Source organism: Drosophila rhopaloa, unplaced genomic scaffold (genome assembly GCF_018152115.1).
Source record: "Drosophila rhopaloa isolate 14029-0021.01 unplaced genomic scaffold, ASM1815211v1 contig_178, whole genome shotgun sequence".
Lineage (NCBI taxonomy): Eukaryota > Metazoa > Arthropoda > Insecta > Diptera > Drosophilidae > Drosophila > Drosophila rhopaloa.
Window position 1 is genome coordinate 10,414,261 of NW_025335059.1, and position 25,730 is coordinate 10,439,990.

General features: G+C 38.6%; 6 protein-coding genes across 9 annotated transcripts; 2 read left to right on the forward strand and 4 right to left on the reverse strand.

Annotated features, from left to right (window-relative positions):
* Positions 1 to 107: 107 nt before the first annotated feature.
* LOC108051444 (vacuolar protein sorting-associated protein 16B) lies at positions 108 to 1,615 on the reverse strand. Its single transcript, XM_017133558.2, has one exon. The coding sequence runs from the start codon at positions 1,590 to 1,592 to the stop codon at positions 249 to 251; it is 1,344 nt and encodes a 447-aa protein (XP_016989047.1). The 5' UTR covers positions 1,593 to 1,615; the 3' UTR covers positions 108 to 248.
* Positions 1,616 to 2,103: 488 nt separating this feature from the next.
* LOC108051437 (trypsin-1) lies at positions 2,104 to 2,943 on the reverse strand. The gene is made up of 2 exons (XM_017133550.2): positions 2,557 to 2,943; positions 2,104 to 2,494 (listed from the first exon to the last, which is right to left on the reverse strand). Exons 1-2 carry the CDS (start codon positions 2,941 to 2,943, stop codon positions 2,120 to 2,122), a joined length of 762 nt encoding a protein of 253 aa, XP_016989039.2. The 3' UTR covers positions 2,104 to 2,119.
* A 1,501-nt stretch (positions 2,944 to 4,444) lies between these two features.
* On the forward strand, positions 4,445 to 11,284 carry LOC108049069. The gene is made up of 8 exons (XM_017130116.2): positions 4,445 to 4,595; positions 7,745 to 8,138; positions 8,191 to 8,351; positions 8,412 to 8,613; positions 8,790 to 9,041; positions 9,167 to 10,098; positions 10,312 to 10,512; positions 10,643 to 11,284. Exons 2-8 carry the CDS (start codon positions 7,765 to 7,767, stop codon positions 10,753 to 10,755), a joined length of 2,235 nt encoding a protein of 744 aa, XP_016985605.2. The 5' UTR covers positions 4,445 to 4,595; positions 7,745 to 7,764; the 3' UTR covers positions 10,756 to 11,284.
* A 1,542-nt stretch (positions 11,285 to 12,826) lies between these two features.
* On the reverse strand, positions 12,827 to 21,404 carry LOC108049068 (autophagy-related protein 16). 4 transcript variants are annotated; one of them, XM_017130112.1, is made up of 10 exons: positions 21,070 to 21,404; positions 20,695 to 20,956; positions 20,051 to 20,213; positions 19,216 to 19,304; positions 17,803 to 18,236; positions 17,367 to 17,509; positions 13,769 to 14,069; positions 13,629 to 13,713; positions 13,423 to 13,566; positions 12,827 to 13,223 (listed from the first exon to the last, which is right to left on the reverse strand). In XM_017130112.1, exons 1-10 carry the CDS (start codon positions 21,167 to 21,169, stop codon positions 13,130 to 13,132), a joined length of 1,815 nt encoding a protein of 604 aa, XP_016985601.1. In that variant the 5' UTR covers positions 21,170 to 21,404; the 3' UTR covers positions 12,827 to 13,129. The 4 variants fall into 4 exon arrangements, with proteins under 4 accessions (XP_016985601.1, XP_016985600.1, XP_016985603.1 ...); XM_017130111.1 differs by having other exon boundaries at positions 17,803 to 18,260; XM_017130114.2 differs by lacking the exons at positions 20,051 to 20,213; positions 20,695 to 20,956; positions 21,070 to 21,404 and adding an exon at positions 19,874 to 19,989 and having other exon boundaries at positions 17,803 to 18,260.
* Positions 21,405 to 21,661: 257 nt separating this feature from the next.
* LOC108049058 lies at positions 21,662 to 22,408 on the reverse strand. Its single transcript, XM_017130090.2, has one exon. The coding sequence runs from the start codon at positions 22,351 to 22,353 to the stop codon at positions 21,796 to 21,798; it is 558 nt and encodes a 185-aa protein (XP_016985579.2). The 5' UTR covers positions 22,354 to 22,408; the 3' UTR covers positions 21,662 to 21,795.
* A 192-nt stretch (positions 22,409 to 22,600) lies between these two features.
* LOC108049057 (protamine-like protein 99C) lies at positions 22,601 to 24,034 on the forward strand. Its single transcript, XM_017130089.2, has 6 exons — positions 22,601 to 22,912; positions 22,997 to 23,074; positions 23,148 to 23,225; positions 23,298 to 23,363; positions 23,442 to 23,833; positions 23,886 to 24,034. Exons 1-6 carry the CDS (start codon positions 22,706 to 22,708, stop codon positions 23,902 to 23,904), a joined length of 840 nt encoding a protein of 279 aa, XP_016985578.1. The 5' UTR covers positions 22,601 to 22,705; the 3' UTR covers positions 23,905 to 24,034.
* Positions 24,035 to 25,730: the final 1,696 nt, after the last annotated feature.

Sequence of the window (25,730 nt, forward strand, 5' to 3'; positions counted from 1 at the left end):
TTTGTTTACTCAATAAACTAAATAAATATCTGAAACCGAAAGAAAGTAATCCAAAACTGCTCATCGAACATAACAAAAGGAGGCTGCAGGATATAAACTATATTACATACACATTTTTTGTTTTTTATTCGATATTCAGCTTGTGATTTGCAATTATTTAATGAAACCAGAGTAGAATTAATATAATTATATACACATATATATGATTAACAATAAAATACGTTTATACAAATAAAAAAAAGACGAATCTACAGTTTGAGCTTGATGTTGTCGGTTGTCCATCGCTTGCTCTGTAATGTTTTCAGGGCGTTCTCGCAGTAGAACTGTTCCTCGGAACGCTCGGGCAAGGTGTCCTTCAGCTGCTGCAGTTCCTGCTGTTGTTTCATCCCGGCCATAGCATCGATCACCGCCTTGATGCACTTCACCCGCCTAGCTAGGTCCAGTTTCTCCCCACTATTGCCCATCTTGGAAAGAAATAGCTGGAGAACGGTAGACGGAGCTTGCAGTTCGTAGAGACGAAGAACGGCTATAGTCAGATCGAAGCTGATGTGGAACTGCTTGGTCTTCAGAGGATGCCAACTGGGCACACGTTCGAATATGCATTCCAGATCTGCATACGCCTGGGCCTGTGCCCGTTCATTGAGAGCAGTCCACTCGTACTGAGCTGCGGAAATTTGCTGATCGGCGGCAAATCGCTGAGGCGATACAGACTTAAGCATATCCTGCTCCTTCCAGTTGCTGTTGGCCTGGCAGCAGGCATATAGTACTTCAATAGGCGTGGGCTGATCTTGGAGCTGTTTGCTCAGGCCATTCTCCTTCTCCATTAGCTGCTGCATCTTGAGAGCAGCATGGAAAACTTGTTCGTAGAGCGGTATAATACCCACTCCCGCAGTGGCATAGGCATCAACCAACAGCTGGAGATGCTTTTTTCTGATGCTTAGATCTCCGGCCGCTAAGGCAGCTTGGAACTGTTTAAGAGCCGCCTCCTGGTGGCGTCCAAATCGCTGCAGCAACTCTATATGGCTGGCCAAATCGCCGCTTTCCTTCAGATAACTCAGATACTGCTCCAAAGCCTTGGGACGCTCCCTTAGAATTCCATAAAACTGAATCGAATTTAGGGTCCTCTTGAGAAAAAGCAACACGGTGATGACAGCATGACCACCACCTTGGACCAGAAGGGTGTCCAGCAGCTGCTGCTTTTCCTGCAGTGACTTAAACATCTCTAAAGGAGCCGTTTTTCCCTGCAACAACTTCTGGGCCGTGGCTTCAAGATTTGGACTATACAGAGTGCTTTGGAGTTGGCGGCGCAGCAGTTTGAGCTCCTCCTCCGGCGAAACTCCCTTTGGTAGGACCCTGTCGTCCAGTGCCTGCTCTTGGAGCACCAGTTTTAGGGCATCCTCGCTTAAAATGGATTTAATGGAGAGGTTCAGGGTGGCACTGTTGTTGAAGCTGGCCTCCGAGATGGTGTCGTCGGCGAGGATTCCATTGCTGGTCAACTCCGGCGCGAGGTCCACCTCGTCCTCATCATCAAAACTGAACGCCACTCTGGAGGATCGGTTCCAATAGGTCTCACTGTCGAATTGCAGGTCCATTGTTTTTATTTTGATATTTTGTTTTGAACAGTGTGGCCGCGACTAAAAAACAATGAATTTGCCGTTCCGTTTTTATAGCTTTGCACACATGGTCGCACTATTTTTGAAATCCAAATATTTAAATTTTAAAACCGTTACTAAGACTTACTCCACTGTAACTAAAAAAATGTTTAAAAAAAATACTCGCTCGCCAATTATTAGGCGCTGAAATTTTTGATTGATAGTTAAATAAACAAGATAATAATCGACCGACATTTTTAAAAGGAGTTTATGGCAATAAGCAAAATATGGGAAATCTTTAACTACAGAAATAAACTTTGAAGGCTTAATTTAGCAGCACATTAAACTTTATCATAAATGCTTTTCTCTTTCTAACGCAGTTTAACGACCAAATTCTGTATAAAAAATTAACTTTAAAGGTGAAAGCATTTACTTGAAAGTTGTTCTGTTGGTGGTGATGTGTGTTATTCTCTCGCCAGTGAAAACTTTTAAACTAAAACCAACATTTTTAGTATTTGCAATAATTATTAGGTCAATTTATTTAATAGCTTGTTTAACCATGGGTATAGCGAATCTAGTCGTGAATAAACTCCAGGCTTATCGGCCAGTGCGCATCCCACTCCCCAGGACACAATACCAACCAGTTGCTCCCTGACGGACAGGGGTCCTCCGGAGTCCATTTGGCAGGCATCCGTGCCTCCGCGAAGATATCCCGCACAAAGCATCCGATCTGTAACTATTTTGCCTAGTAAATTTCTGCAGGCCGTTTGATTGACGATCGGAACTCGAGCATATCTTAGACCGTCTGATGGAGGTCCATTCATGGACTTAAATCCCCAGCCGGCAATTGTGGCATAAGTTCCATCCGCTATTTTTTTTGGGTTTACAGGGATAGCCTTTACCTGAAAAAGAAAGCTGTTAAGTTGTACTTGTAAGTTTACTCTGTAGTTTTTAAAATCCCAACCTTATTGGATAACGTCAAATTGTTCCTTAACCGAATTATTCCAATATCATAGTCCATAGTCTTGGCGTTGTACTTCTCATGGGTGTGCAGATCGGCAACCGAGAATAATTCCCCATCATTGTGGTATCGCGAGGTTCCACCAACCTTTACTTTCAGCAGACGATGCGACACACCAGTCAAGCAATGGGCTGCCGTCAAAATGGTACGTTTATTTATTATTGAACCCCCGCAATGGTGGATTCCATACAATTGTATGGATACTATATACGGAATGTTGGATATATCAGTTGGAAATCCTCCAACTATGCGTGGATCTGGTCGATTCTCCGCACACGAGCATAAAGAAAAATGATATAAAAGTAATATCAACAATAACTTGCCCATCATTTGCACTTAGTCGGAGAAAGATCCTATTAAAGTAGGAATGTGCGCCGTTTAGAACAGTCTTTAAGTACAGAAGAACGTGAAAAATAATGAGAAAAAGCATTTCAATAAGTGCCCATTATTTTGTAATTAGGAAAAAGTTTTGCTTATCTCATAACTGCCTACAAAAGATTTCCGCCAGACTATAACTAAACGTTCGTGCTGTAAGTTATTAAGACACGGACTTATTAAAGTATATAATAATTGGTGAGTAAAATGGAAGGAAAGAACGTAAATTTATTTGATCAAATTAGATTTTTTGTGGATCTTTTAAAATATTTTTGTATGTCTAGTCTGTGTAGTGACTATTGTCAGTGCCAGAGAATAGGTTTATAATAAAAGATAAACGGTCCGCAGATATAGTTTGGAATCTGCTATAAATCATCAATAACCGGTAAATTACATTGGGCTTTCTTCGGTCTACTTCGCCTCTATTTTGACACATTCGCGGCAATATCATCTGAATAGAATTAATGGCCAAATTTGGTCTCCACACATTTATTGTTTGCCCAATTTGTTATCAAAGCACGACCCGTTTCTTGAAGAACGGACTCGAAAACTGATTTGCATTGGCTTGACCCATAAATTTGGAAATCAAACACCGTTTGATGGGCCATTCTAGTTTTACATATCCAGCTTGAAAGCGCTGGATGTTTGCTTACCGGCTATCTCCGACTGTCTTTGCCAATAAAGTGGGCTATTCAAGATCGGCAGATAGCATTGATCTCTGGCCGTAGGATGGGATCTGAAATTGAGTAAAAGTAAACACCGAAACCTAAACCCACACACAATGTTTCGGTAGATTTAATTTAAGCCGATTAGGCGAGTGTGTGCAGCTAGAATGAGAGAAAATGGGTAACAAACGATTTCACGTGTACCTCATTAGTGAAAGTGAAAAATAATAAAAACGCAAGCGACAGTTATAAGCCAAAACCCATTATTACGCCCAGGTTTTACGCGTAGGTCTGCGCAGGGCCCCAAGGTGTTAACAGGCCCATAAGAAAATTATTAGACGAACCCAAGTGGAATATACATTTTATTAACAGGTAAAGAGAGTGGAGAGTTGAAAGAGAGAGAACAGGTGCACATTGTTCTCGACCGTTGACCGCAATTACTCCCCGCGATCGATTCAAAGTAGTTGCATCCCGAACACGTTTGAGTTCGGAGTGGAGAGATCTCATGCAGGTGATTCGACTGCGAGGCGTGTTTACCATGCTAACAATTTCTTTTTATTTGAGATTCTCTCGGTTCCAAGCCTCCACACTCCCATTGCCATTGCCATAGCCCCGAGACTTTCTTTTGTAAGAATTCCGAACTCCATCCCGCTCTCTTCTGCAGGTTGGTCGTCTTCTCTGTCTCTTCTTTCTTCTCCGTCTCGAAAGACAACAAACCAGCACCACCAGCCTGCTCCTACAGAACTTCTTTATCTAATTTTTATAACAAGTCACTCGGCGGCATTGAAGACTTCAGTTCTGCGGCGACCATCGAATGGTCAAGTTCGGCGTTTCCTTTGTCCCCAGTGCGAAGTGTTTTGGGCTGCGAAAGTGTTTTGTTTCAGTGTGACTAAGCTGAAATTCCGACTTCGGGATAGACTGTAAAAATAACTTGTTAATTAGGTAATTGTTTGGAAAAGTTTTAATGCCAAGGGGAGTTTAATTATATTTAATAGAAATGCCCCATCATATATATTATAACATAGGCCCGTTGTGGGAACAGATACATAGTAGTTTGCTTGGTTTTTACATCAAATCGAACCGCTACACAGATATGCACCTCCTGCACTAACTGAAGAATAACTAAGAAAAATCTGAAAAAAATGTTAACCGGTTTATTTAAACGGCAGTGATCAAGCTGACGGATGACTATGGCCAGCATTGAAAAAACGGAGACAATCATTCTGAATAAGTGAACTAAAAGACGGAGGAAAAGAGTCTGCTGCTGGTGCAAAAACGCACGAAACGAGAAGAAATTGTGTAAAATGCAAAAGGCCCATGTTTTGTTCGCCACGAAACATCAGTCCGCAGCTTCCGTCAAAACATTAGCGTACATTAGGACGTCCGTTTTGGAATGGCTTGCAAACTGCAGATTGCAGACTGCAGACGGCAGACTGACTTGACGGATGACGCGACTTGGTATGGTCTTCTTGGCCATAATGGAGTAAATATTTCACAAAATATGCAAGACTAATAGGCAGAAATGGGAAAACCATAGGAACATAAATGCTAAACATTAACACTGAAGTTCGTTAGACCCTTGATTATCCCACAAATCTTTAATTTGCCATATTCAAAATTTCGCCAAATTGGAAATTAATTTAACAGTGTGAATTCTACCGTTAAGTAAAGCAGCATTTTAGCGAATGAAGAAATGAAGTCATTAACACATTCAGAATGGTGAAAGTTTTTTTTTGGCGGCTGCGGTTCCTCTTGAAGCTTGGATTTCTATTGACTTTTCGGCTGGCTGGTAGATCTTTTAATTACATCATGCAACTGGAAATAGGCTGAATGTGAATGGAATTGAAGTCGGTCAGAATGGGTGTAGTCGCCTTTGGAATTAAATAAAAGTCATTAAGACGAACAAACAAAATCGAGTAAAATAAAAGAAAAATTTCGAAAGTGCCAAGAAGTTAACAAGTGCTGATTGACCGAAACAGTGATCTCAAAGCGGCATTGTGATGTGTTTATCTGATTGATTGTTTGATATTGATGCCGTGCAAATTGTTTAAGAACTTTATTTATTAAAACGGTTCCAGTTGTCGAGTGCCGAAATAGAGAAGTATTTTAGAATTAAAAGCTAGTCTTGTTCATATGAACCTAATGCTCTCTTTAATAATTCTAATTATACTGATATGGGGCTAGTTGGTCATAATTCAAATTGTTTCTAATAAATGTAGTATAATAGAATTTTTTGACAAAAGAAGAAAACATTAATGTCCAATTCCTTATTTGAAATCCTACTGCAGATAGAAATTTTATGATATAATTTTTCAACAAGTGTTAGATGCTTTATATGTTACATTATAAGTCCTTAAAAACCCTTCTTACACTTACGTTCAATTTTTCTTGCAAAATAACAAAGGATTTTAAATGAGGGACATGAAAGACAAGAAATGTATTATTCCTTAACTCATATCTTCTTCATACATTGGTATTCCCCACATCCCAACTATTTGTGGTATGAAAACGTTTAGTGAAACCCAAAATTCCTGGCCCCAAAAACAACCATCATTTAACAGTAATTTAGGCAATAAACGACTGCTCGCACTAATCGATTGTGATCAGCGACACAGTTAGGCGGTGCTATTTCCTTCGGGTGTCCATACCGGTTGGGTTTGGGTCCGACCTGATCGCTGCGGGCGCAGCAACCCATACATATGTCTATGCTCGGCAAAACAACTTTTTGACGATAATCATTGACCCAATTCTTCTGCCGCTTTCTACAAGATTTTTGTACAATAACATGGTCATGGACTCGTTATAATGCAGCTTCCTGAGTGGCCATTCTTTACATGGCATTGCTGGCATATGATCATGTGCACCAGACCCCGACATTTTCATAGATTTTAAGCCAGAATCAAATGTGGAGAGGAAAACACACATTCAAAAGTCTTTCAAGCATTTTAACTCTAATTAAGTTACGGCTCGTTTTGACCGGTGCAAGGTTTATGAATCATATTAACGGTATGGTATTTGTGTGTATACCATCTTCTAATAGGAAAGTTTACAAAGCCAGAAGATCGCTTTTGGGCGGAACTCGAACAGTCGCCACAGCGGATTAGTGTGTCTGGTGCGTCGGCAGTCATGCGTTTCTTATACAACCCACCTATCGCCGTATATATTACACAAATTTTTCTGCACACATGGCTATTCATGAGAATTCTAATAAAATAACGGAGTAGAACTGCCAGGTCCGACGACTCCAAATGATGATGGATATATATGTATTTTTGTAATACAGTTATAATGTTAATAAGTCATGCTTCAAGTGGATTCCTAACGAGATATTCGCCAATAGCAATTACCCTACTAGAAAATCAAACGTATTCCCTTCGTAATAATATTCTTTTCTATAATTGAATTGTTGTCCCGAATCAAGTATTTGTATTAATAATTTTCAAAATTGTGCATTCCCTTTTGGGTTATTATTAAACAACAAAAAAACACTGCCTACGCCAAACAAGTTCTACATGGTACTTGGCGAAAAATTAGAGCTCATGACCCCTTGATAGTCTTTCCAGCGCAACCGTCAATCATAAGCGATGCCCATTAACTTGGCTGTTGCGCAAGAGTTTAGCTCAGCGAACCAGAAAAATCCAAGCGAATAGTGGTGAATAGTGCACGGGGTCATCGACGTGAGCTCAGTTTCCTCAACGGAGTTACTGGCCGTGATATTGTTTTTCCCGGGGGACTTTATAATTTGCGTTACGCCTTATAGCAAACAAATTAATTTCAAAAGATTGAGACAGTACCTGCGTAGTCAATTTACCGCGCTATATAACTAAAGGCTTGCGATATTCTTCAGTATTATATGCTAATAAAAATAAGTTTTACAGACCACTATCAGTTATTCAATTAGATTTTCATTGTGTTATAAAAAAATTTAGTTAGGAGATCCTCCTTGAAGATGAAACTTGTTTAAAACTATGGAACACAATTTTTATTGGTACTCTTTGAGTTAGGCCTAAAGAGTTTTTAGTAAGAAATGGGGTTGAACAATATTCATCTTGTTACCAGGAGCTTGTAATAAACATATATTTTCTTTACAGGCCCCAGTGATACTCTAAAGATGGCCAAGATAAACCTATTAAGACACCTTGTCTTAGCCCTGATGCTCTATAGTGTGGCCACGGCCAAGGAACATCTGCGTATCCGAAGGCAAGCTGTGGAATCGGTGACTGTCGCACTTCCGAATGCTAGTAAAGTTATTGCCTCCGAAGAGATTGAGACCCAAACGGAAATCCCCAATTCGAAGGCAAAGCCAACCGAAATCAATAAGACTGAGAAACCCATTGAGACAGTTGAGACCCGCAACTCGGCTTTTGATTTGCCGGCCAGTTCTGATTCATCCAGCCCCTTGGGTTCCGAGGAGGATAATATCTACTATGACAATGCGCCAATAGATTGCAATCCCGATCTTGTGGGCTTTGAAATTGTGACAGGGTAAGTAATGATAGCTTAGGACTGGGTAATTATCTAATAAGTCCCTCTTAAGATATGTCTTCTCGGCTCCCGAGAAACTGATGGACTCCCAGCCGGGCACTCTAATGCTCACTGATTGCCTAGACACCTGTAGGAAGAATAAAACTTGCCAGTCAGTCAACTATGAGACCGGGCTTTGCGTGCTGTTTTCAGCACATGCTGATCAATTACCGGGTAAGCTACTTACAGCGTTAAACAAACTACCTCACATTTTAATCATAATTATTTGAAAAGGTGCCCTAACAAAGTCGCAGTTCCCCGTATTCACTATCTATGCCCAAAAATCATGCCTCTCCGTAAAACCCTGTTCGCGAGCCTGGTATGTCGATCGTGTACAAAATTATAAGCTCAAGACGGAAGTTAAGCGTACCGTGTCGGTGGCGTCAAGACGCGAGTGCTTTGAACTTTGCCTAAGCGAAACCGAATTCACATGCAGGTAAGAACTTTTAGGAGTATAGTGCGAAATATTCAATCTATTGTGCAGTCGAATTAGTTTTGGCCACCGCCATTTTGTCAGTTAACTCAAGCAGAAGATCTCCTTAATTATCCTTTAGTGGATTTTATTGCCTATTTAACTGGTCGTTTTTTATTTCCCTTTTATGTCCTATATAGATCTGCCAACTATGATCGTGTGTCTGGAGCTTGCGAGCTAAGTGAGTTGGATCGTTTAACATTAGCCGGCTCCAATGCCTTCCAGACAAACGAAGGGTCCGACTACCTTGAGAATCACTGTGTCGATGAACCCAACAAGCTGTGCGAATTCAAACGTCTTCGTGGTCGCATTTTAAAGACGGTTGATTCTGTTTACCAAGAAGTCAGCAGTATTGATGAGTGCCGCGAGCTGTGTCTCAATTCGCCTTATAGGTGAGTCGCATTTCATACCAAATTTTATAACTTAACTAAAAGTTAATTAACTAAAAGATTTGTTCTCTTATAAATGAAGATTGTAACAACCCCCATTTCCTTGTATTCCTAATAATTTCTTTAAGGTGCCACTCGTATGACTACAATGACACTGGAGATATGGTTTGTAGATTGTCTCACCACAGTCGTGCCACTTTGGCCGATGTGCAGGAACCCTTCCTGGAAGTTCCCGAGGCCTCGACCTATGAACTGAGTTCCTGTTACAACGTCACCATTGAGTGCGGCGGGGGAGATATGCTGGCACGCATTCGCACCTCCAAACTGTTCAGTGGAAAGGTGTACGCCAAGGGATCTCCCAAATCCTGCTCAGTGGATGTTAAAAGTGCCCTGGACTTCGAGCTGCGCATGAACTATCACGATCTGGAGTGCAATGTGCGACAGAGCACTGCCGGTCGTTATGTGAATGACATAATTATCCAGCACCATGACATGATTGTGACATCCTCCGATTTGGGCTTGGCCTTGGCCTGTCAGTACGATCTGACCAACAAGTCGGTTAGCAATGGCGTAGACTTGGATGTGCGTGGGGACATCATGCCGGCACTTTCTGAGGAGGTAATTGTGGAATCACCTAATGTTATCATGCGGATTACCTCCCGGGATGGTTCGGATATGATGCGCTCTGCCGAGGTTGGCGACCCGCTGGCTTTGAAGTTCGAGATTGTCGACGAACAGAGTCCCTACGAGATTTTCATTCGGGAGTTGGTTGCCATGGATGGCGTGGATAACTCGGAAATTACCTTAATTGATTCAAATGGCTGCCCGACTGACCACTTTATAATGGGGCCAATTTACAAGGGCTCGGTTTCCGGCAAGGTGCTGCTCTCCAACTTCGATGCCTTCAAGTTCCCATCGAGTGAGGTGGTTCAGTTCAGAGCTTTGGTAACGCCATGCATGCCAAGTTGCGAGCCCGTCCAGTGCGAACAGGAGGATACTAGTGGTGAATTCAGGTCACTGTTGTCCTATGGCCGAAAACGCAGATCGCTTAACTCCACAGGTGAGTTAATATTTGATAAGTTTCTAGACGTCAGAAAGTCATAATTTTCAGATATTTTTATTATTTTTGAACTCCAATAGTCTCCTTTCTAAAAATTTTACATTTACCCTACTTCTGAGAAGACCAATTTATTTGTATTAAAAAAATCATAAAAATTATGACCAAAAGATATAACTTTTGCACTACTTTTAAATATTTCCCATTCTCTAATAGATGATCATCCCAGACCACGTCGCGACATCGACACTTCAAAGAAATCCGCGCCTAGCGACATGCTGCTGGTTCAATCTATTCAGATAACAGACAAATTCGGATTCAAGCAAGATAAGCAAGAAAGCGGGGATTATTATGATGGAAATGAAACCACATTTACGGCCAACGAAGAGGGGCATGGATTTTGTGTTAATGCTATTGGTAAGTACACTTTTAGGGTCATAAAACACTTTTAAGAGCCACTTTTTCTGCTAGATTATTCTAGACATCAAAAATAACTTGACCTATTACTAACAATAACGTTTGCCTTTTTTCTTTTTTTTATTACTAGGTCTTATTACAGCTGCCACCATTTTCTTGCTAACTCAGTTGGCAGTGATCGCGATCTGGACTTACTGCTACCAACGTCGTCAGAAACTCCAGCCGTATCAGCATTCTTACTAAGCAGAATCGCAATATTCTTTTACATTAACATTAACGTCTAAGCTTCAAAAGGTGCAATCAATATTTACGCAACGTTATGCTAATTAACTGCTACGAATACCCGTCGTCCTGATACAACATCCGCTATTTGCCTTATCTAGTCAGTGCACGATTTTAGAGAAAATGAAATTTATGTGTCTTGTTCGGTGGAATTCAGATTGTTTGCATTGCAGCCATGGCGTTTTGAAACACTCGTGTTAGGTTTGTGTATTCTTCTAACAGATTCCCTACTTGTAAAGGAAGTTCGACACCTGCCTTGAACTTCTTTTGTGACTTCGGAAGTTGAATGGTTGACATTTGTAAAAACTAATACATATTACATTTACTTTCTCGAATTAACACCTTATCATCTGTATCGAATGCTACTTAGTTAAGTTAAGCACTATAATTTATTACATATCAATGACAGTTTAATGTTTGCATTGGACCCCTTTAATTTTATGAAACGAAACTCATCTTATTATTATTAAACATTAAGATTTTTAATGAATTATATACGATGTGTACTTATTTTTGGTCGGGTGTTAAGTGAAAGAACTTAAAAAGCAAAATGATCATGCAATAAACATTTTTGAAACTATTTCACTTGGTTTTCATATATGGAAATGAGCTTTCTATGAAGAGAACACAATAAAAATATTATCATTTTTATTACTTGCATTTGGAGCACCATATATATGGGAATGGATGAACAAAAGTCTGCCTGCCTGGCCTTTTACCCACGCATAACAAATTGTGCGAATTGGAGTTGGAATGCAGACACCTGCGAATTATTATTTATACTTCAATAAAACTTAAAATGCATCCAACTGTAAAAAGCGACTCGAGGGCTTCCAGGAACATGCTCACTTAGAGTCGCCCAAAATGCACGACACACTCGCCAGAATCGTAATCCTCGGCAACAAAAATGAGGAAGGGAAGGCAGCGATTCACTTTTCGATGTGGGCAGAGAGGCAGAAAGGTCCAAATGTCGTGCTTGTTTTCGTAAGTTTTCCCAGCGACTCGACGTCCCATCTTCATTATGGAGTATGGGGTATGAAGTATGCTGTATGGTGTATGCTGTATGGAGTATGGCGATGGTGATGGCGTACACCTGTACGAAGATCCAGCAGCTGTATAAGTATCGTTAGCCGCAGCGCTTGTGTGAATCATGCAAATAAATGCACCCTCAGCACAACAGGAAACAGGCTTCGTGCAGATTTGTATCTTTATCTGCTGGAGGAACGCTCTTGCATACGGGAAAGTGACTCCTGTCCAATCGTCTGCCCGTCACTCCACTCGGCTCCTCTAGGTGACTGGATTCCTCTCAATTAATTTACTTAGCAATGCGCCTTCAACGACACTACTTCAAGTAGTACCAGTACCAGTACCAGTGCCAGTACGAGTACTTAAGAGCGCCACAAGATTTTAGATCGCTGGCGGTACTTAACGCTAAGTTCTAGTTGTTTTTAAGGCATAATCTAAAAAGATTCTTAATTAAAGCATGCATGCAAGGCGATAAAAATGAATGTACGTTAGATTTGTAATGATGGTGCCGTGGTTATTTTCCTCGCTCAATTAGAGATTCCCAGTGTCGATTGTGCTCCGTCAGCACACGAAATAATTGGATGTGTTCGCCAATGGCACAGCATTCGTGCTAAGAATTGATCACATATGCAGAAATTAAAATGCATCACGTTCGAAGGATGCATAAGAAGTTTTGCTGGTTGAGCTTTATTGTCTTAAATCGGCGTGCACATTTTTATGGCTAAAAACACAGGTGCTGCTAAAAGAAAGAGCATATAATAAGATGTCGCAAAAGGTAACTCGTTTTCATGCAAAGACTGAAGGCCGTTCTCTGGAATTATTAGGTGTCCCAAATAAATTTATTTTTAAAACCACGTCATTTGTGTACGTTCTTTTGTGGTCCCATTCTAATGCTTTCAAAAGTGACTTAATAATGGACAATGACTATTCCGTGTCTTGGAGAAATATAGCAATCGTAGTTGAAAAATTATGTAATAAAAAATCGATAAAAAAACAACATAAATAATTATTTCCTGTAAGATTGGTCGTATATGCAAACCAATATATATATATTTTATTTTTACAATAGGAAAACATGTACTTAGATTAATATATGAATTGATACAATTTGTATACTATATCCGTTTCAAGTATAAATAAAATAATCAAATAAAATAATTAAAACAGTCGGCACTGGATTTACCTTGGCCAATCGCAAACCGAATTTACTATTTACAGCAGACTCCGCATGGCTGTTATTGATTACAGCTCCTGACTACAAGCGTTTCAGTAAAATGGAACTGACTAACGTTTATGGCAACATTTAGGGTTATGATTCCGAATAGATGGTGCAGCGTTTGTTCTTTCCAACGGAAGCTAGTAAATTATTGTTGGGGCTCCAACTGACCGCATTTACCGCAGTGCTGCGAAACACAATGAAAGTCAAAGTAGATTTAAGGATTAAAAATGGGTGGGCAGGAAACCCGTTAAGAATTTAAGAAAGAATAGAACATACTAAAGAATAATTGATTACTTTTTTTTGGGGAGTGTGTTAGTGTGTTCTTTCTGAGATCAAAGTGCTTCTAATGCAATAGGACTCACTAATAAAGTTTTATTACCCACCTGTGCCCCTTGAGAGTGGCTTCTAGGAAACCATTCACATTCCAAATATATATAGCACCATCCGCTGATCCACATGCAATCTTTAAGCCGCTCGAGTTGAAAGAAGCCCGGGCAAAATCACAGCTGATTTTAAAGTGTTCGTTTCTGTTTGAATGAAATATAGTATTATTTGGTTGCATTAGGTAACAAGCTAGGCATTGACTTACGTAAACGTGGATATAACTTGATTTTTGCGTAAATCTAATAATTTAATAGTATCGTCTCTTACAGAGCATATGAGGTAATTGCAATCTGTTGAATTGGTATGTTATATTAATAATTGGGATTACCAATGCATTCCACTTGCCTTTTGACAAATCCAAAGAGGTGATTTTGGCCGGCATTAGGACATCATCAGCTTGCTTTTCGGTGCGTATATCCCAGAAGCGGATCTTCTTATCGTAATGGCCGCTGATAATCGTTGAACCCAGGCTGTCGGTGGTGACGAGATCATTGCAACTGGATCCAGCGAATTTTGTCTCTATACAGGCGATGCTGCGCAAATCCCATATCTTCAGAGTGCGATCATGGCTTCCGGTCACCACTTTAATGGGCTCTTGGACATATTTGGCAGCCATTACTTTTCCACTGTGACCCGTCAGCGTGTGCTTCAATTGGTAAGAATTCAAGGCATACAGTTAGCGCAGAATTACGTTATAGGGCAAACATCATTTTATGAAGATCTCAACACAGCATCTAAGTAGGTAGCGCAAAAAAAGAATAACAATAACTACTTGGGGCAGAGGACCGACCGCCAACACCTTTTCTGGCATCGCATATGTACCTTCCATTAGAAACCGGCTAATTACTGGAGGTAAGTATCTTTCTCTAGAACGGCGTGCAATTAAAAAGTGTCCGCAGACATTAAAGACACAGTAGACATTTAATTACGGCGATATAAACAAGGATCTAAAACACCACGCATAACTGCCGCGGAGAATTTATTGACATAGGTCGCATGGTGGGACATATTTTGGAGTTGCTACTGCCATCTTACAGTACTCACTACCCCAGAGCTATATACATATATGAATTAAAGTCATTGACACTTCAAAGCGTAGATTCTCGCTTAAAGAGCTGTAAATGCTTGATTATTTATCTTTCAACACCGATGCTTAATAGTAGAAACCAGATAAGATTAAAATGTCTTCCTGGGGATTATGTAAAAATTGTTGATTAATGAGATTTATAGGATCTGTCTGTGGTAACATAAAATTTACCACCAGGCTTTTAAAAATTAAGGGACGACTATAAATCTGCAGTGGAGCTTGGCAATGAGCAGAAAAAGAATCAAGGCCTGCCGCCTAACCTATTTTATTTATAATAAATGTCTTTAGCTAATTGCCAATTTAGGTTTCTTGAAGCTGCCCTTTAAAGGTATATGACTCTTTCTTTTCTTAATTAAAAGAGCCTTTGCATCCGATTTTCAACCGGCAACCGGTCAAGTCGAACGGTCAATGTACGCGCAGTGTGGCTTGAAACGCGGACCACTGCCTCCGCCTTGTAGCGGTGATGTCTCAAACATGTTTGACTGGAGCTACCCCAAAGTGGAGAATTCGAGAGCGGGGAGTTGGAGAGTTGCAGAGAAGAGTGTCATAGGCACGAAGAAAGAGTCGGTACTTATTGGCTCATCCAAGAGGCCGGTTTCTAACTAATAACATGAATTGAAATGTTCTCTTAAACAGTCCAATTTTAACCAAACCTGCGGTTTATTTGGCTTCGAAAACGTGTTGTCCACAAACCGGTGAGTTTAAAATTCTGCAAACCACTCCGCATTTTATCAGAATGCTTGCGTGGTAGGAAAGCTTGAAATGTCCTCTTTTTGAAGGCCATAAATTAAGCAAACTATTTTTAATAGATGACATATTACTAAGGCCTAATATGACAGGAATATAAATAACAACAACACCTAGGAACAGTCATATAAATCAAATAAGTCAATAGTAATTAAAATGTTTTAAGTAGCTAATATCTAGAAATATCAAAGAAAAATGATTCAATTTTAGAATACAAATTTTAAATATGAGTGGAACGAACACATATTTGTAATATATTATAGCATTATATTATAATCTTTAATTTTTGCTATTGTTGAGGGTTTTAGTTAGTTGACTATTCATTTAGATAATTTATGCTTTCGAAAGTTTAAAATTTTTTTTTTTGCTGTAATTGATCATTGTATTAACTTGTTTTTAGGTTCTTAAACAAGCTACCTTGGCTAAAATTAGATGATATGTGCTGCAGTGTTTACATGATATTTTAATGTAAACATCAAATTATTAAGGCTAATGAATATGATAAATACATTTCCGCCTAATGCTCAGGAACTTTTGTCTAAAGTTATGTTTTTGTGATTGAAAGTTCCTACGATTGCGGTGTGTGAAAATATTAGAGACGAAAAGTAAGAAAGGCGCAAGTATTAATGATAATAACTTGGCAATCAGTTGACTGTTTGATCGCATTGTGGCCAGAGGCCGTACAAGTCAGTGTGCTCATTTTAATGCTGCATCTCAGCGGCGCTATTCTTCAGTTACAGTTTCCAGTTGTGCGCAAAAGAACCGTTTAAATGTCAATCCAGAAATACCAGTTAGAAGAGAAGAGTCGGTGTATCACACGGATGAAGCTGGCGGAGAAGCAGGAAGAACTGCACTTGTATGTTTATTCGCATGCTGACGATGTGCAGCATAAATGGACGGAGTTGCGGATCTGGCCTGACCAGGCGAGAGATGAACCTTGGGGTAAGAAAGATTATGCTGCTGCAATTCAGGCCAACTGCCAATGTATTGGCCAGTTTCCCCCAAAGCTTTCATAGACGACTTTTATTTATGACCGTCAATTGAAATTGATTCCTATGATAAAACTCCAGGGTAAGCGTTCATAAATGGTTCTGAATGACCATTTCTATAAACAGTCAGAAACTACATTGATTTAAAAATAGTGTAAGTAAGCAAACAATTCAGAGTTCAGTATTAGCAGTTAACCTATCCCTCAAGACTTCATTTAGTGATTCAAAATAACGCATTGAACTGTCAGGGACATTTTTAAATAGCTTAAAAACACAGTAAACAAAAAAACTGCCATTTGTTTTAACCATTTTGAAAAATTTCAGAAAATCTTTCCTAGGCATGAAATCATTTCTCCAATCATTATTAAGTGGAACCCTAACAGAACGCATATATCATAGTTAAAGTGCTTTATTTACTATATAAGTAAACACTTTTGTTTGCCATCAGCGTCTCTGTAATGTTTACTTGTTTATTTTTCGCCTTTTTTCTGAGTTAGAAAGCGGCAAACATGCAAAATTTATTTATAAACATTGACATTGGTATGAATGTGTGCATATATGTACATATGTACGTACCAACATGAGTAAACAAAGGCGAAAAGAGAATATCACGAGGGCTGAAAATTCTTTATAAATCAAGGCATCAAAGAAGTCGGTTTTCAGATCTGCTTAAAGCAACAATAGAAAAGAAAAGTATTGTTATGCCCATTCTGGCCTAGACTAATTGCAAGTATGTTCGTTTATCAAGAAGTCATCACTTCTCTAAAATATGCCCTATCTATGTCTATACTTTTTTCAAGTGAATTGAATTATTATATTCATGATTCCAAAAAAAAAATAGTTTCATAAATTAGCAGCATTTACGATTTATCCAGCATTTCGGAAACCTAATACTTATATTATTATTTTAAACAATTATTACAAATAAATAGCGTCTAGACGAGTCGACCAATCTGGAAATGATTTTTTCCCCATTTGTTTATCATTTTAAAATGCTACATATATGTTTTGGATTCTTTTAAATAAAACAGAACTCCGGGGACCATTATTTTTCGTTAAATATTCGTTCGCAATAAATCTTATCTACTTTATTTTAAGAATTAATAAAAATTTTACTTACCCTCAAACGATTGTCCATCACCGTCCATACTCTGGCACCGTAATCATTGGAGGTGCCCAATATGTAGGCACCTGTTGAATCAAAATCTACGGAATTTATTCCTGCACTGCTCCCGCTTAAAACTGCACGTGGTTCAGTGGAATCTGAAAGTATACATTTTAAATTAGTATTGTTTAAATCATTATATATTAATAATAATGAAATAGTGAATTTGTGATAGGTTTGTTTTTGTTACATATAATATTTCACTTTAATAGGCCACTTTAAATTGTATTTTGGCAGGCATTACCCTGGTTAAATGAATCAAAAGAATGTTCAATGCATAAACCATTTAATTGGTTATTTACAACTTGACAAATTGAGTTACTGTAATTTCATGAATATGTATATCGGCATGAACACAGGTATATACAAGAATATGTGATAAATAACTCACTTTTGCCAATATCCCAAAGCTTGACTTTGCGATCTGCGCCACCGGTGGCCACCATCCGCTCCACGGGACTCCAGCGCACCGCGTGTGACTCGTTTTCGTGTGCCTCGAATTTCAGGAGGATCTTGGTGGGATTGGCCTGACCCAGGTAGCCCGTGGCCTTCAGGGTGTCAATGGAAGCTCGGGTGTTTTCGCAAACCTCGCCTGCTGTAAAACGAGCGCTAATATATTCATTATCATCGAGACCTATGGCTTCCATGGCGCCATTTATCGTGGCCTCGTCGAAGTCCTCGTCGCCAATGGGACCCCCAATGAACTGGGCGGGACTGGAGTTACGCTGCAAGGATGCTGCGCCCGGCGATGTCGAGGTATTACTGGATGAGCCGGGCTCACGAACCGCGTCTTCCAGGTCACGTTTCAGTTTGGCCGAACGTTTCCTGAAAATTGACGGCAGTCTTTTTCTAGATATGTTTAAAAACGGTTATACATTTATATTAAACCAAAATAAAAAGGAGCAAATCAGAATGAATGACACAATCGATAATATTCGTCTAAATGGTCCGTTCTACTCCTTGGCGTTTGTTAAAGTGTTAGTAAAAAAATATAGATAAATATTTATTACATGCAGTTTGTGTAGTTTTCCGTAAACCTTTACGTATTGGTAGTTCCCGTGCTCCGCATTTTTCGGTTAACTTGCTTGCATGACGTTTGGTGGGTGGGCAATAAAGTGGTTTTTATTAACACAACTAGGTGATCAGCGGTCGGGTGGATGGACACTGTAATCTCTAATCGGGTATTAAGATAATAACTAGTATACATGCCCTCTCTATACCTAACAACACGAGAAACAATTATTGCTTTTCATATTTATTAATAAATTCAAGAGTCTCCCTACGGAGTTTTATGGACGCCAGCTTCTCCTGCGAATTTCTAAATTCGTGATATTGTGCACGTTTGCAAATTGTATTGCCTACTTCATGACATGGAAACACACAAAGGCGCTATTACTTGATTGATTACCTTTCCCCAACTTTTATCAATAGTTCAAAGTTACAAATGCCAATTGAATCCCTTTTTAAGGAAACTTTAGCAAAACGGAACTGATGTTCATTGAAAAAGATATGCTGGTCTTGTTTAATATGTGATGTTGAAAATAAGCAAAAAGCTACTTGATCCATGGAATATCGTTTGTTTCGTATGTATTTGTTAACTGTTTACATGGAAATTTTATCAAACTCTTTTATAAGCATTAGATAAGCCTTGTGATTAACCATTTTATATGTATCGCTGTACTTATCTGGTTACGAAAATGCACTTATATACATGTATATTAATGATCGAAAAGATAAGTTATATTAAACGTTATGTTTTGCATGATAATAGGGTTATAATGCTGTTATTTTTCAATAAACGTACCTTATTATGCTTTCGTTTTCCTCATTCAATTTGTCGGCATCCTTTGACTTATATTGCATAAGACGTTCCAGCAAACGCCGATTTTCATCCTGTGAATTAACAGAGAACGAAAAGCTTTTTAGTAAACGCTTTTTCATAATTAGAATATATGCCAATATTTAGCGCCGTTGCGAGCTGTTTTCCGCGTTGAACGCTAATGTGCTACTGGATCGAAATCGAAAAGATAGCAAGCTTTTCCCGTGTGTATACGAGGCATAATGATTCGAGCCATCTGCAATATATTTATCGGCATGCACGAAACAAATACCGAACAAAATCATTTTTTCAATTGGATTCGGAAGCCTCAGGTTAAGTACCAATTAAAATAAATTTGTACGGAATTAAGAACAAACAAACCTGAATTTATATGTGGCAATAACGATCAATGGATAACCAGCATTAGATCATTAAAAATGGCCTGGTATGAATAAAATGCTCGTGAATTCACTCAAAATCGGTTTTAAACGTATTCCTTAAAAAAGTGTATTTACAAAATTGATAGTATATATTTATTGCAAATGAAGTGTATTCACAATCTGACCAATTTTTAAGTATCTAAGTTAACAGATCTCGTTTTATACAGTTTGAATTTTATAACATTTTTTTTTGTCTGACTTACTGCGTTTAGCGTTTAAATAGTCTGCTGACTAAATAATAAAACTTACAAATATTAAAATTCACTATACCAATTTAGCAGTTACAATAATTTAAGTTTGATATGTATTGTTTAAGTCAACTAAATCATAGACGCAGTGATCGTGTATAAATATAAAAGCAACTAATCTGGACCACTTACTTGTACTCCTCTCAATTTATCCTCAAGGGAGCTAAATGCCAATTGAAGCGCTGTATGCTCATCCAACATGGTGTTGTTGAGTTTCTTAAGTTCCTCTAAGCTCGAGTGAAGTAGTTGCACTTCAGCCCGCAATCGATTGTTATTCGTTTGCTGCTCGGCGAGGCTAAAAAACAGATACATTAGAGACAGTAAACAATTTATGTTGGTATACAAGATATTTCATGTTTTATATTCGGCAAGATTAAGTGATTATTTTTTTGCGTGGTCTGTTCCGATTTCTTATCGGAAGATTAAGCTCACTACTTTCTCACTTCACCTTAAAATCTTTTTTATTCATTTTACTCTTCCTTCTTTTTCATTATCGAAAATTAACGAAAGTGTGCCTATGAACTATAGTCTTAACTAAGACAAAATTCAACACAAAATTTAAATCTGAGTGGAATATGTTATTATTTAAACATTAGTCGAAACTGACCCATCATGGTAATCAAATCTATAAAACCTTGAGAAACCGTCGGATTTTTATGGTGCTTTTCAAATTATATCGTAATTGGAATCCCTTTTTTTGGTAAATCTCGAAACATTCTAGTTTGCTTTTAAACTTTCTTGGCGAATATGAAACCCGGAACATCCTCGATGACTACCTGTGCTCCTTCTCGGAAATGATGATCCTCTGCTGCTCCATCTTCTGGTTGAGGTCTACGATCATCTGGGAGTTCTCGCCCTTGCGCTTGTGCAGATCGGTGAGCTCCTCCTGCTGGCTGAGCAGCTTCTTCTCCAAGGTGGCAATGGCCACGTTGGAACCGGTGCCACCTGTTGACACCGCACTACGAAGCTGCTCATTTTCGACGGACAGCTTCAGGTTGTCCGCCTTGAGCTGGGCCACATGGTCAATGAGGCGGTTGTCTGCAAGGCAATTAAAGTATGTGACCATGAAATGTAGAGATGATTCGGAGGTTAACTGGTGCGCAATGGGGGGCAACTGGGGCTCCGCTGACCCCGGCGACCCGAATTCTTACTTTGCTCGATGATCTCCTTGAAGTTGTCGCATTCCTTGCGATTGCGTTCGCGTAATCGCCGCACAACATGCGCTCGCCACACATGCTCCTCCGTCGACATCTTTAAATGTGTGTTCTCCGGAATTTACTGGGTTTTCGGTGATCGGGATTCCGGACTTTTGGTTTGCGTTCTCGATTGCAGGATTCGTGGCGACAGCTCGGCTTTGTCGCCTGTTCGCATCGCAGTAGGCGTGGCACGGGAGCTATAAGGCGGCTCCGTTAAATCGCATAATTGTTTTTAACCAAATATGATTATTATTCAGCTGTTCATATCAACAAATAGAGCTGGAGGTGGAACAAAATCGATTAAAGTATTCGATATGTATTGCTATCGATTATTTGGACGGCAGTGCCGTAAATATGTTTTGCGCAGTGCTGCAAAACGTCCGATGGCTTAAATTGGTAAAACCGTTAAAAACATTTAACCGGTAGAAACAAAGCCATAAGCTATTTGTAATTTTTTGTAATAAGCTCCAAGTAGAAAACTAAACCTATTGAAACTCGATTTTTAAATGGCATATCCATAAAAGTATGTGGTTTTATTCTGTATTCAAATTTAGAAAATGGTTTTGTACAAATAAATTTTAAATTCAATTTTTAATTTTTGCTCTTACTAACTAGCATTATTGGATTGGGCTTAACGATAAAACTTGAAATTTGAGTGCACATATCTATAAAATAAATTAATTAATTCGACGATTTTACTGGGAAATTCTTCTGCCTTCTCATTCTCTGTTTTTTTTTACTTGTCAGGTCCATGTAAACACCCCTGTCCAAATGTACCTTAATTTCATGCTTTTCATAGACCGACTTAATATCGAAGAGAGGTATAACAGCCATTTTAATTAGAAACAATAAAACGCCAGCCATAGCCGTGGTGGGTATTAACAGGAGCCAATACTCCCAGTTCAAGAAACTCTCATCGCTCATTCCCAAGAATAAAAAAAAAAGCCGTGCAGTGTGAAAAATCAGGCTCTCCAACGAGCACCACACCACGATCGTGAAGAACTCCAGCATAGCCAAACATGCGATCACCTCCACCAGAAACTGAATAGCATATGGCAAATGCGTATACCGATCCGGATACATTTTAATATCGGTGGCCATAAGCATTAGAGCTACCACGAAAATCCATCCGCCCAAATTCGGAGCAGGTGAACAGCTATCAATTTGCGAATGGAATAGCGATATCCCAAGGACGAGGTGTACAAAACCGGCGGTACAAACAGCTTGATAAGAAGCCATTATTTGTTTGTCTTTGGCCCCTTAAAAAAATGGGTTAACTTTTTATAAATTTTGATTTTTTAAGAACCAAATGAATAATAAGAACTTGGTTGCTTTTCGGTGAATTTTCTAAGTTGTAAATTCTTTTGAAATTATTCTGATCCCCATAAAATTTGTATTCGAATTGAGTTAATTATAAAACAGTGATAATCATGATAAACTTTGCTTTAAGTGTCACCCTCAGTTTTTTTCTAACAACATTAGTCAGCTTGGAAAAAGTCTTCTCACTCAGAATTAGTTTCCGAGAGTAGATTAATAATTCTGGGATATCTATAGACAGACAATAAATTTTAAGTATACACAAATCCATAGTATGGAGGAAAAAAAGCGAGGACGATCACATTACAAACCCATTTACAAGTACCAGAAAGTAGCGCGCATCTTGAATAATGGGTACCTAAACTTTTTAACCGAATACAAAAAACGTTTCTGCGGTTTATCCCCGCAGGACATGGTGCGTTTTGGAGCTAAGCAATGGAATCTCCTATCCCTCGAAGAAAAGCAACGTTTTAAAAATATGGTAAATTGGAAATTAACTCAACATCATAAACTTCACATGTTCTTAAGTGTATTTTATAATATTAAACTATTTTAATTCCAATAGAAAGAGTCTGTGGCTGTTAAAAAAAGTTCAACTACCTCGGCTGAGTGCCAGTCGGAAAAGGAATGGTCGTCCAACACGGTAAATTGGCTTTGCATGATATATATTTTAATAATAATATTTTAATAATATTAATATATTTTTGGCGTATTAGAAAGAGCCTACGACCTTTATAAAAAGACCACCTCAAGCAGCGGAGTGGCAGGAGATTAAAGAAAGCCGCTGTAACATGGTAAATAAAAAACAAAATGGTTTAAATTCAAGATATGTTATTCATATTTTTAATATATTATTATCATATTAGAAAGAGTCTGTGAACTCACATCGATCGGCTGAGAGCCAGTCGACAGAGGAAAACTGCTCTGACATGGTAAATAAGTTGAGCTTAAGCCAAAATCATCTAAATTCATTAAAAAAATGTTATATATTTTTTTGGTTTCCATATTAGGAAGACACTTTGACCTTGAAACTAAGCCCACTTTGGGCAACTGAGTGGCAGTCGATAAAGGAATGTTCGGCCAAACATGAAACTGAAAAACTGTCTCAAAACCTCTCGCCGTATGCTCGTGAAAGGGAGGCTACAAGGACCTCATACGGCTCCAAAAACTGCCAGTCGAAAAGGAAAAGTCCTCTTAAGAGTCAAGCGAAATATAAAAGTCCATCGAAGACTCCGCCGAATATTGAAAGTCCTTTGGGCACGGCAGGTGCCTACATACATTTCATCCGAAACTTTAAAAGACAGAATTATGACTTGTCGGCCAACGATTTGTTGAAAAGGGCAGTTCGTTTATGGTGCCGCCTAGATTCAAACCAGCGCCAAAAATTCGAGAGGCCTCTATGGTAAAATCCCCTATAAAATTTGTTTTAAATAAAAAATAGCCCCTTTTTTTAGGATTATAAATACAGGATAAGGAACACCTTCATTTCTATCGGGAAAATATCGACTTTAAACAAATTTAATATTTGTAAATTTTAAGTAACAGGTTTTGTAAAATTGTTTTCTAATGATATTTTGTGACGCTAAATAAAAAAAAACCTAATTGTGAATTACTTTATGATTTAATTGAGATCGATAAATAATACGACCAATTCAACTGAATTTAATTTAAGTTATTATTGTATTGTTATTGTTCTTCATTCGAGGAAGTCGACTTTTATGTATTTTTATTTTTTGTTCTACAATGTAGATTGCGTTAATATTAAGACATACTTACTTTCTCAGTTAATTCCTTTCAATTTTAATTCGCATCAATGAGCATTAGCGATCGTGTGCTGGAAGTGTGAAAATAGACTTCAATATACTGCTGCAGACATATCCCCTGCAGCGACTAGAAAGCTGCCGTGGCATTTGGTCAGCTGCTAAACTACGCAGAACATACGTACGTGTAAGTTTTCTAAACACGCAAAGGCAATTAAAATTTTTAAGCGACATACGAACCCCCACGAATTGCACGCAGTTAACAGGGAGCTGGACATCCCACAAAAAGATTGACTGCAGCAGCCCAATGCGGGAAAACAGGAAAGGTGCACCCGATTGCGCCACCGAAACTTAGTTACACTTCAAACGCTACCCATTCAAAAGCTTTTCAAATTAAAGTAAATTAATTAATTACATTTTAATTCGAATCGCTGGATTTTTAGCTTTTGGCTTTTTTGAGGTGTTATACAACGTAAAATGTGAAAAAATTGTAGGTGCATTTTAAAAAGTATTCAATATTGCTTAATTTAATTTATTTTTTTTTTATGCAATATTTTTTGGGCATCTGTATATTATTAAATATCAAAGTTAAATATCAAAGTTCTTAAAATACTCTTTTGTCTATGTTCAGAATAAAACAGATCAAAAGAAAATATTCTAAGCTTAAAATTCTTTACCAAACCACTTTTAATAAAGTTTTGAGATAAAACTGTAGTATCAGTCATTTCTTAAGATTAAATTAAAAGTAATTAAGATTCAATTTGAAAAATAATCCGTCGTTAATAATATCGATGAATTCGCTCCTAAAAGTCAAGCGTTAATTTGTACCATTATCTCTTAAAGTATTGTTAATTACTACATAAGAGCCATTTATGTATGCAACAACAGCTCTTATTTAATTTTTCGAGGTGAGTCTTGTAATAAAATATACGTCTTTATTATAGGCACCGACAACATGGAAAACTATGACAGACACGACTGGAAAACTTCACTTTAATGGCAACACCCTGATCAATTTAAAGCCCATTAAAAAGGCCATGTACCCTACTGGCCATTGTAGCCCGGTTGTACAACATATCGTATGCTTAATGCATAACTAATGAAGCAGCAGCTCCTACGTTTCCTACGGTTCCTACGTTACTGGCACGACGCTCGCAGTCGCTTGTGGCTGTTATTGCACGGGCATTTTGTGCATTTGTGCATTTTGTGGCGAGGCTGTCACTAGGACATGCCACAATTGTTGGCCTTTAATACCAATACCGCACCGGCGCAATCCAATCCAATCGAATGGCCAATGTACAAGTCTCTGCTCGTTTTGGCTGCAGAAATGTTTCGTGGTTCGCCAAGTGCCGCTGACGCCATCGAATTAGATTACAGAAACCGCTTTTGTACGAAAAGTTAGCTAATTAGATTTCAGGTTCAGTGAACCGTGTGCCGTTTAGTAATACCCAAGGGTTTGATATTTTCAAATCTGAATTTTATGCCGTACGCCATAAAGGAGGATTTCAAAAATGATCTTTTTTATAGGAGTACCTCATT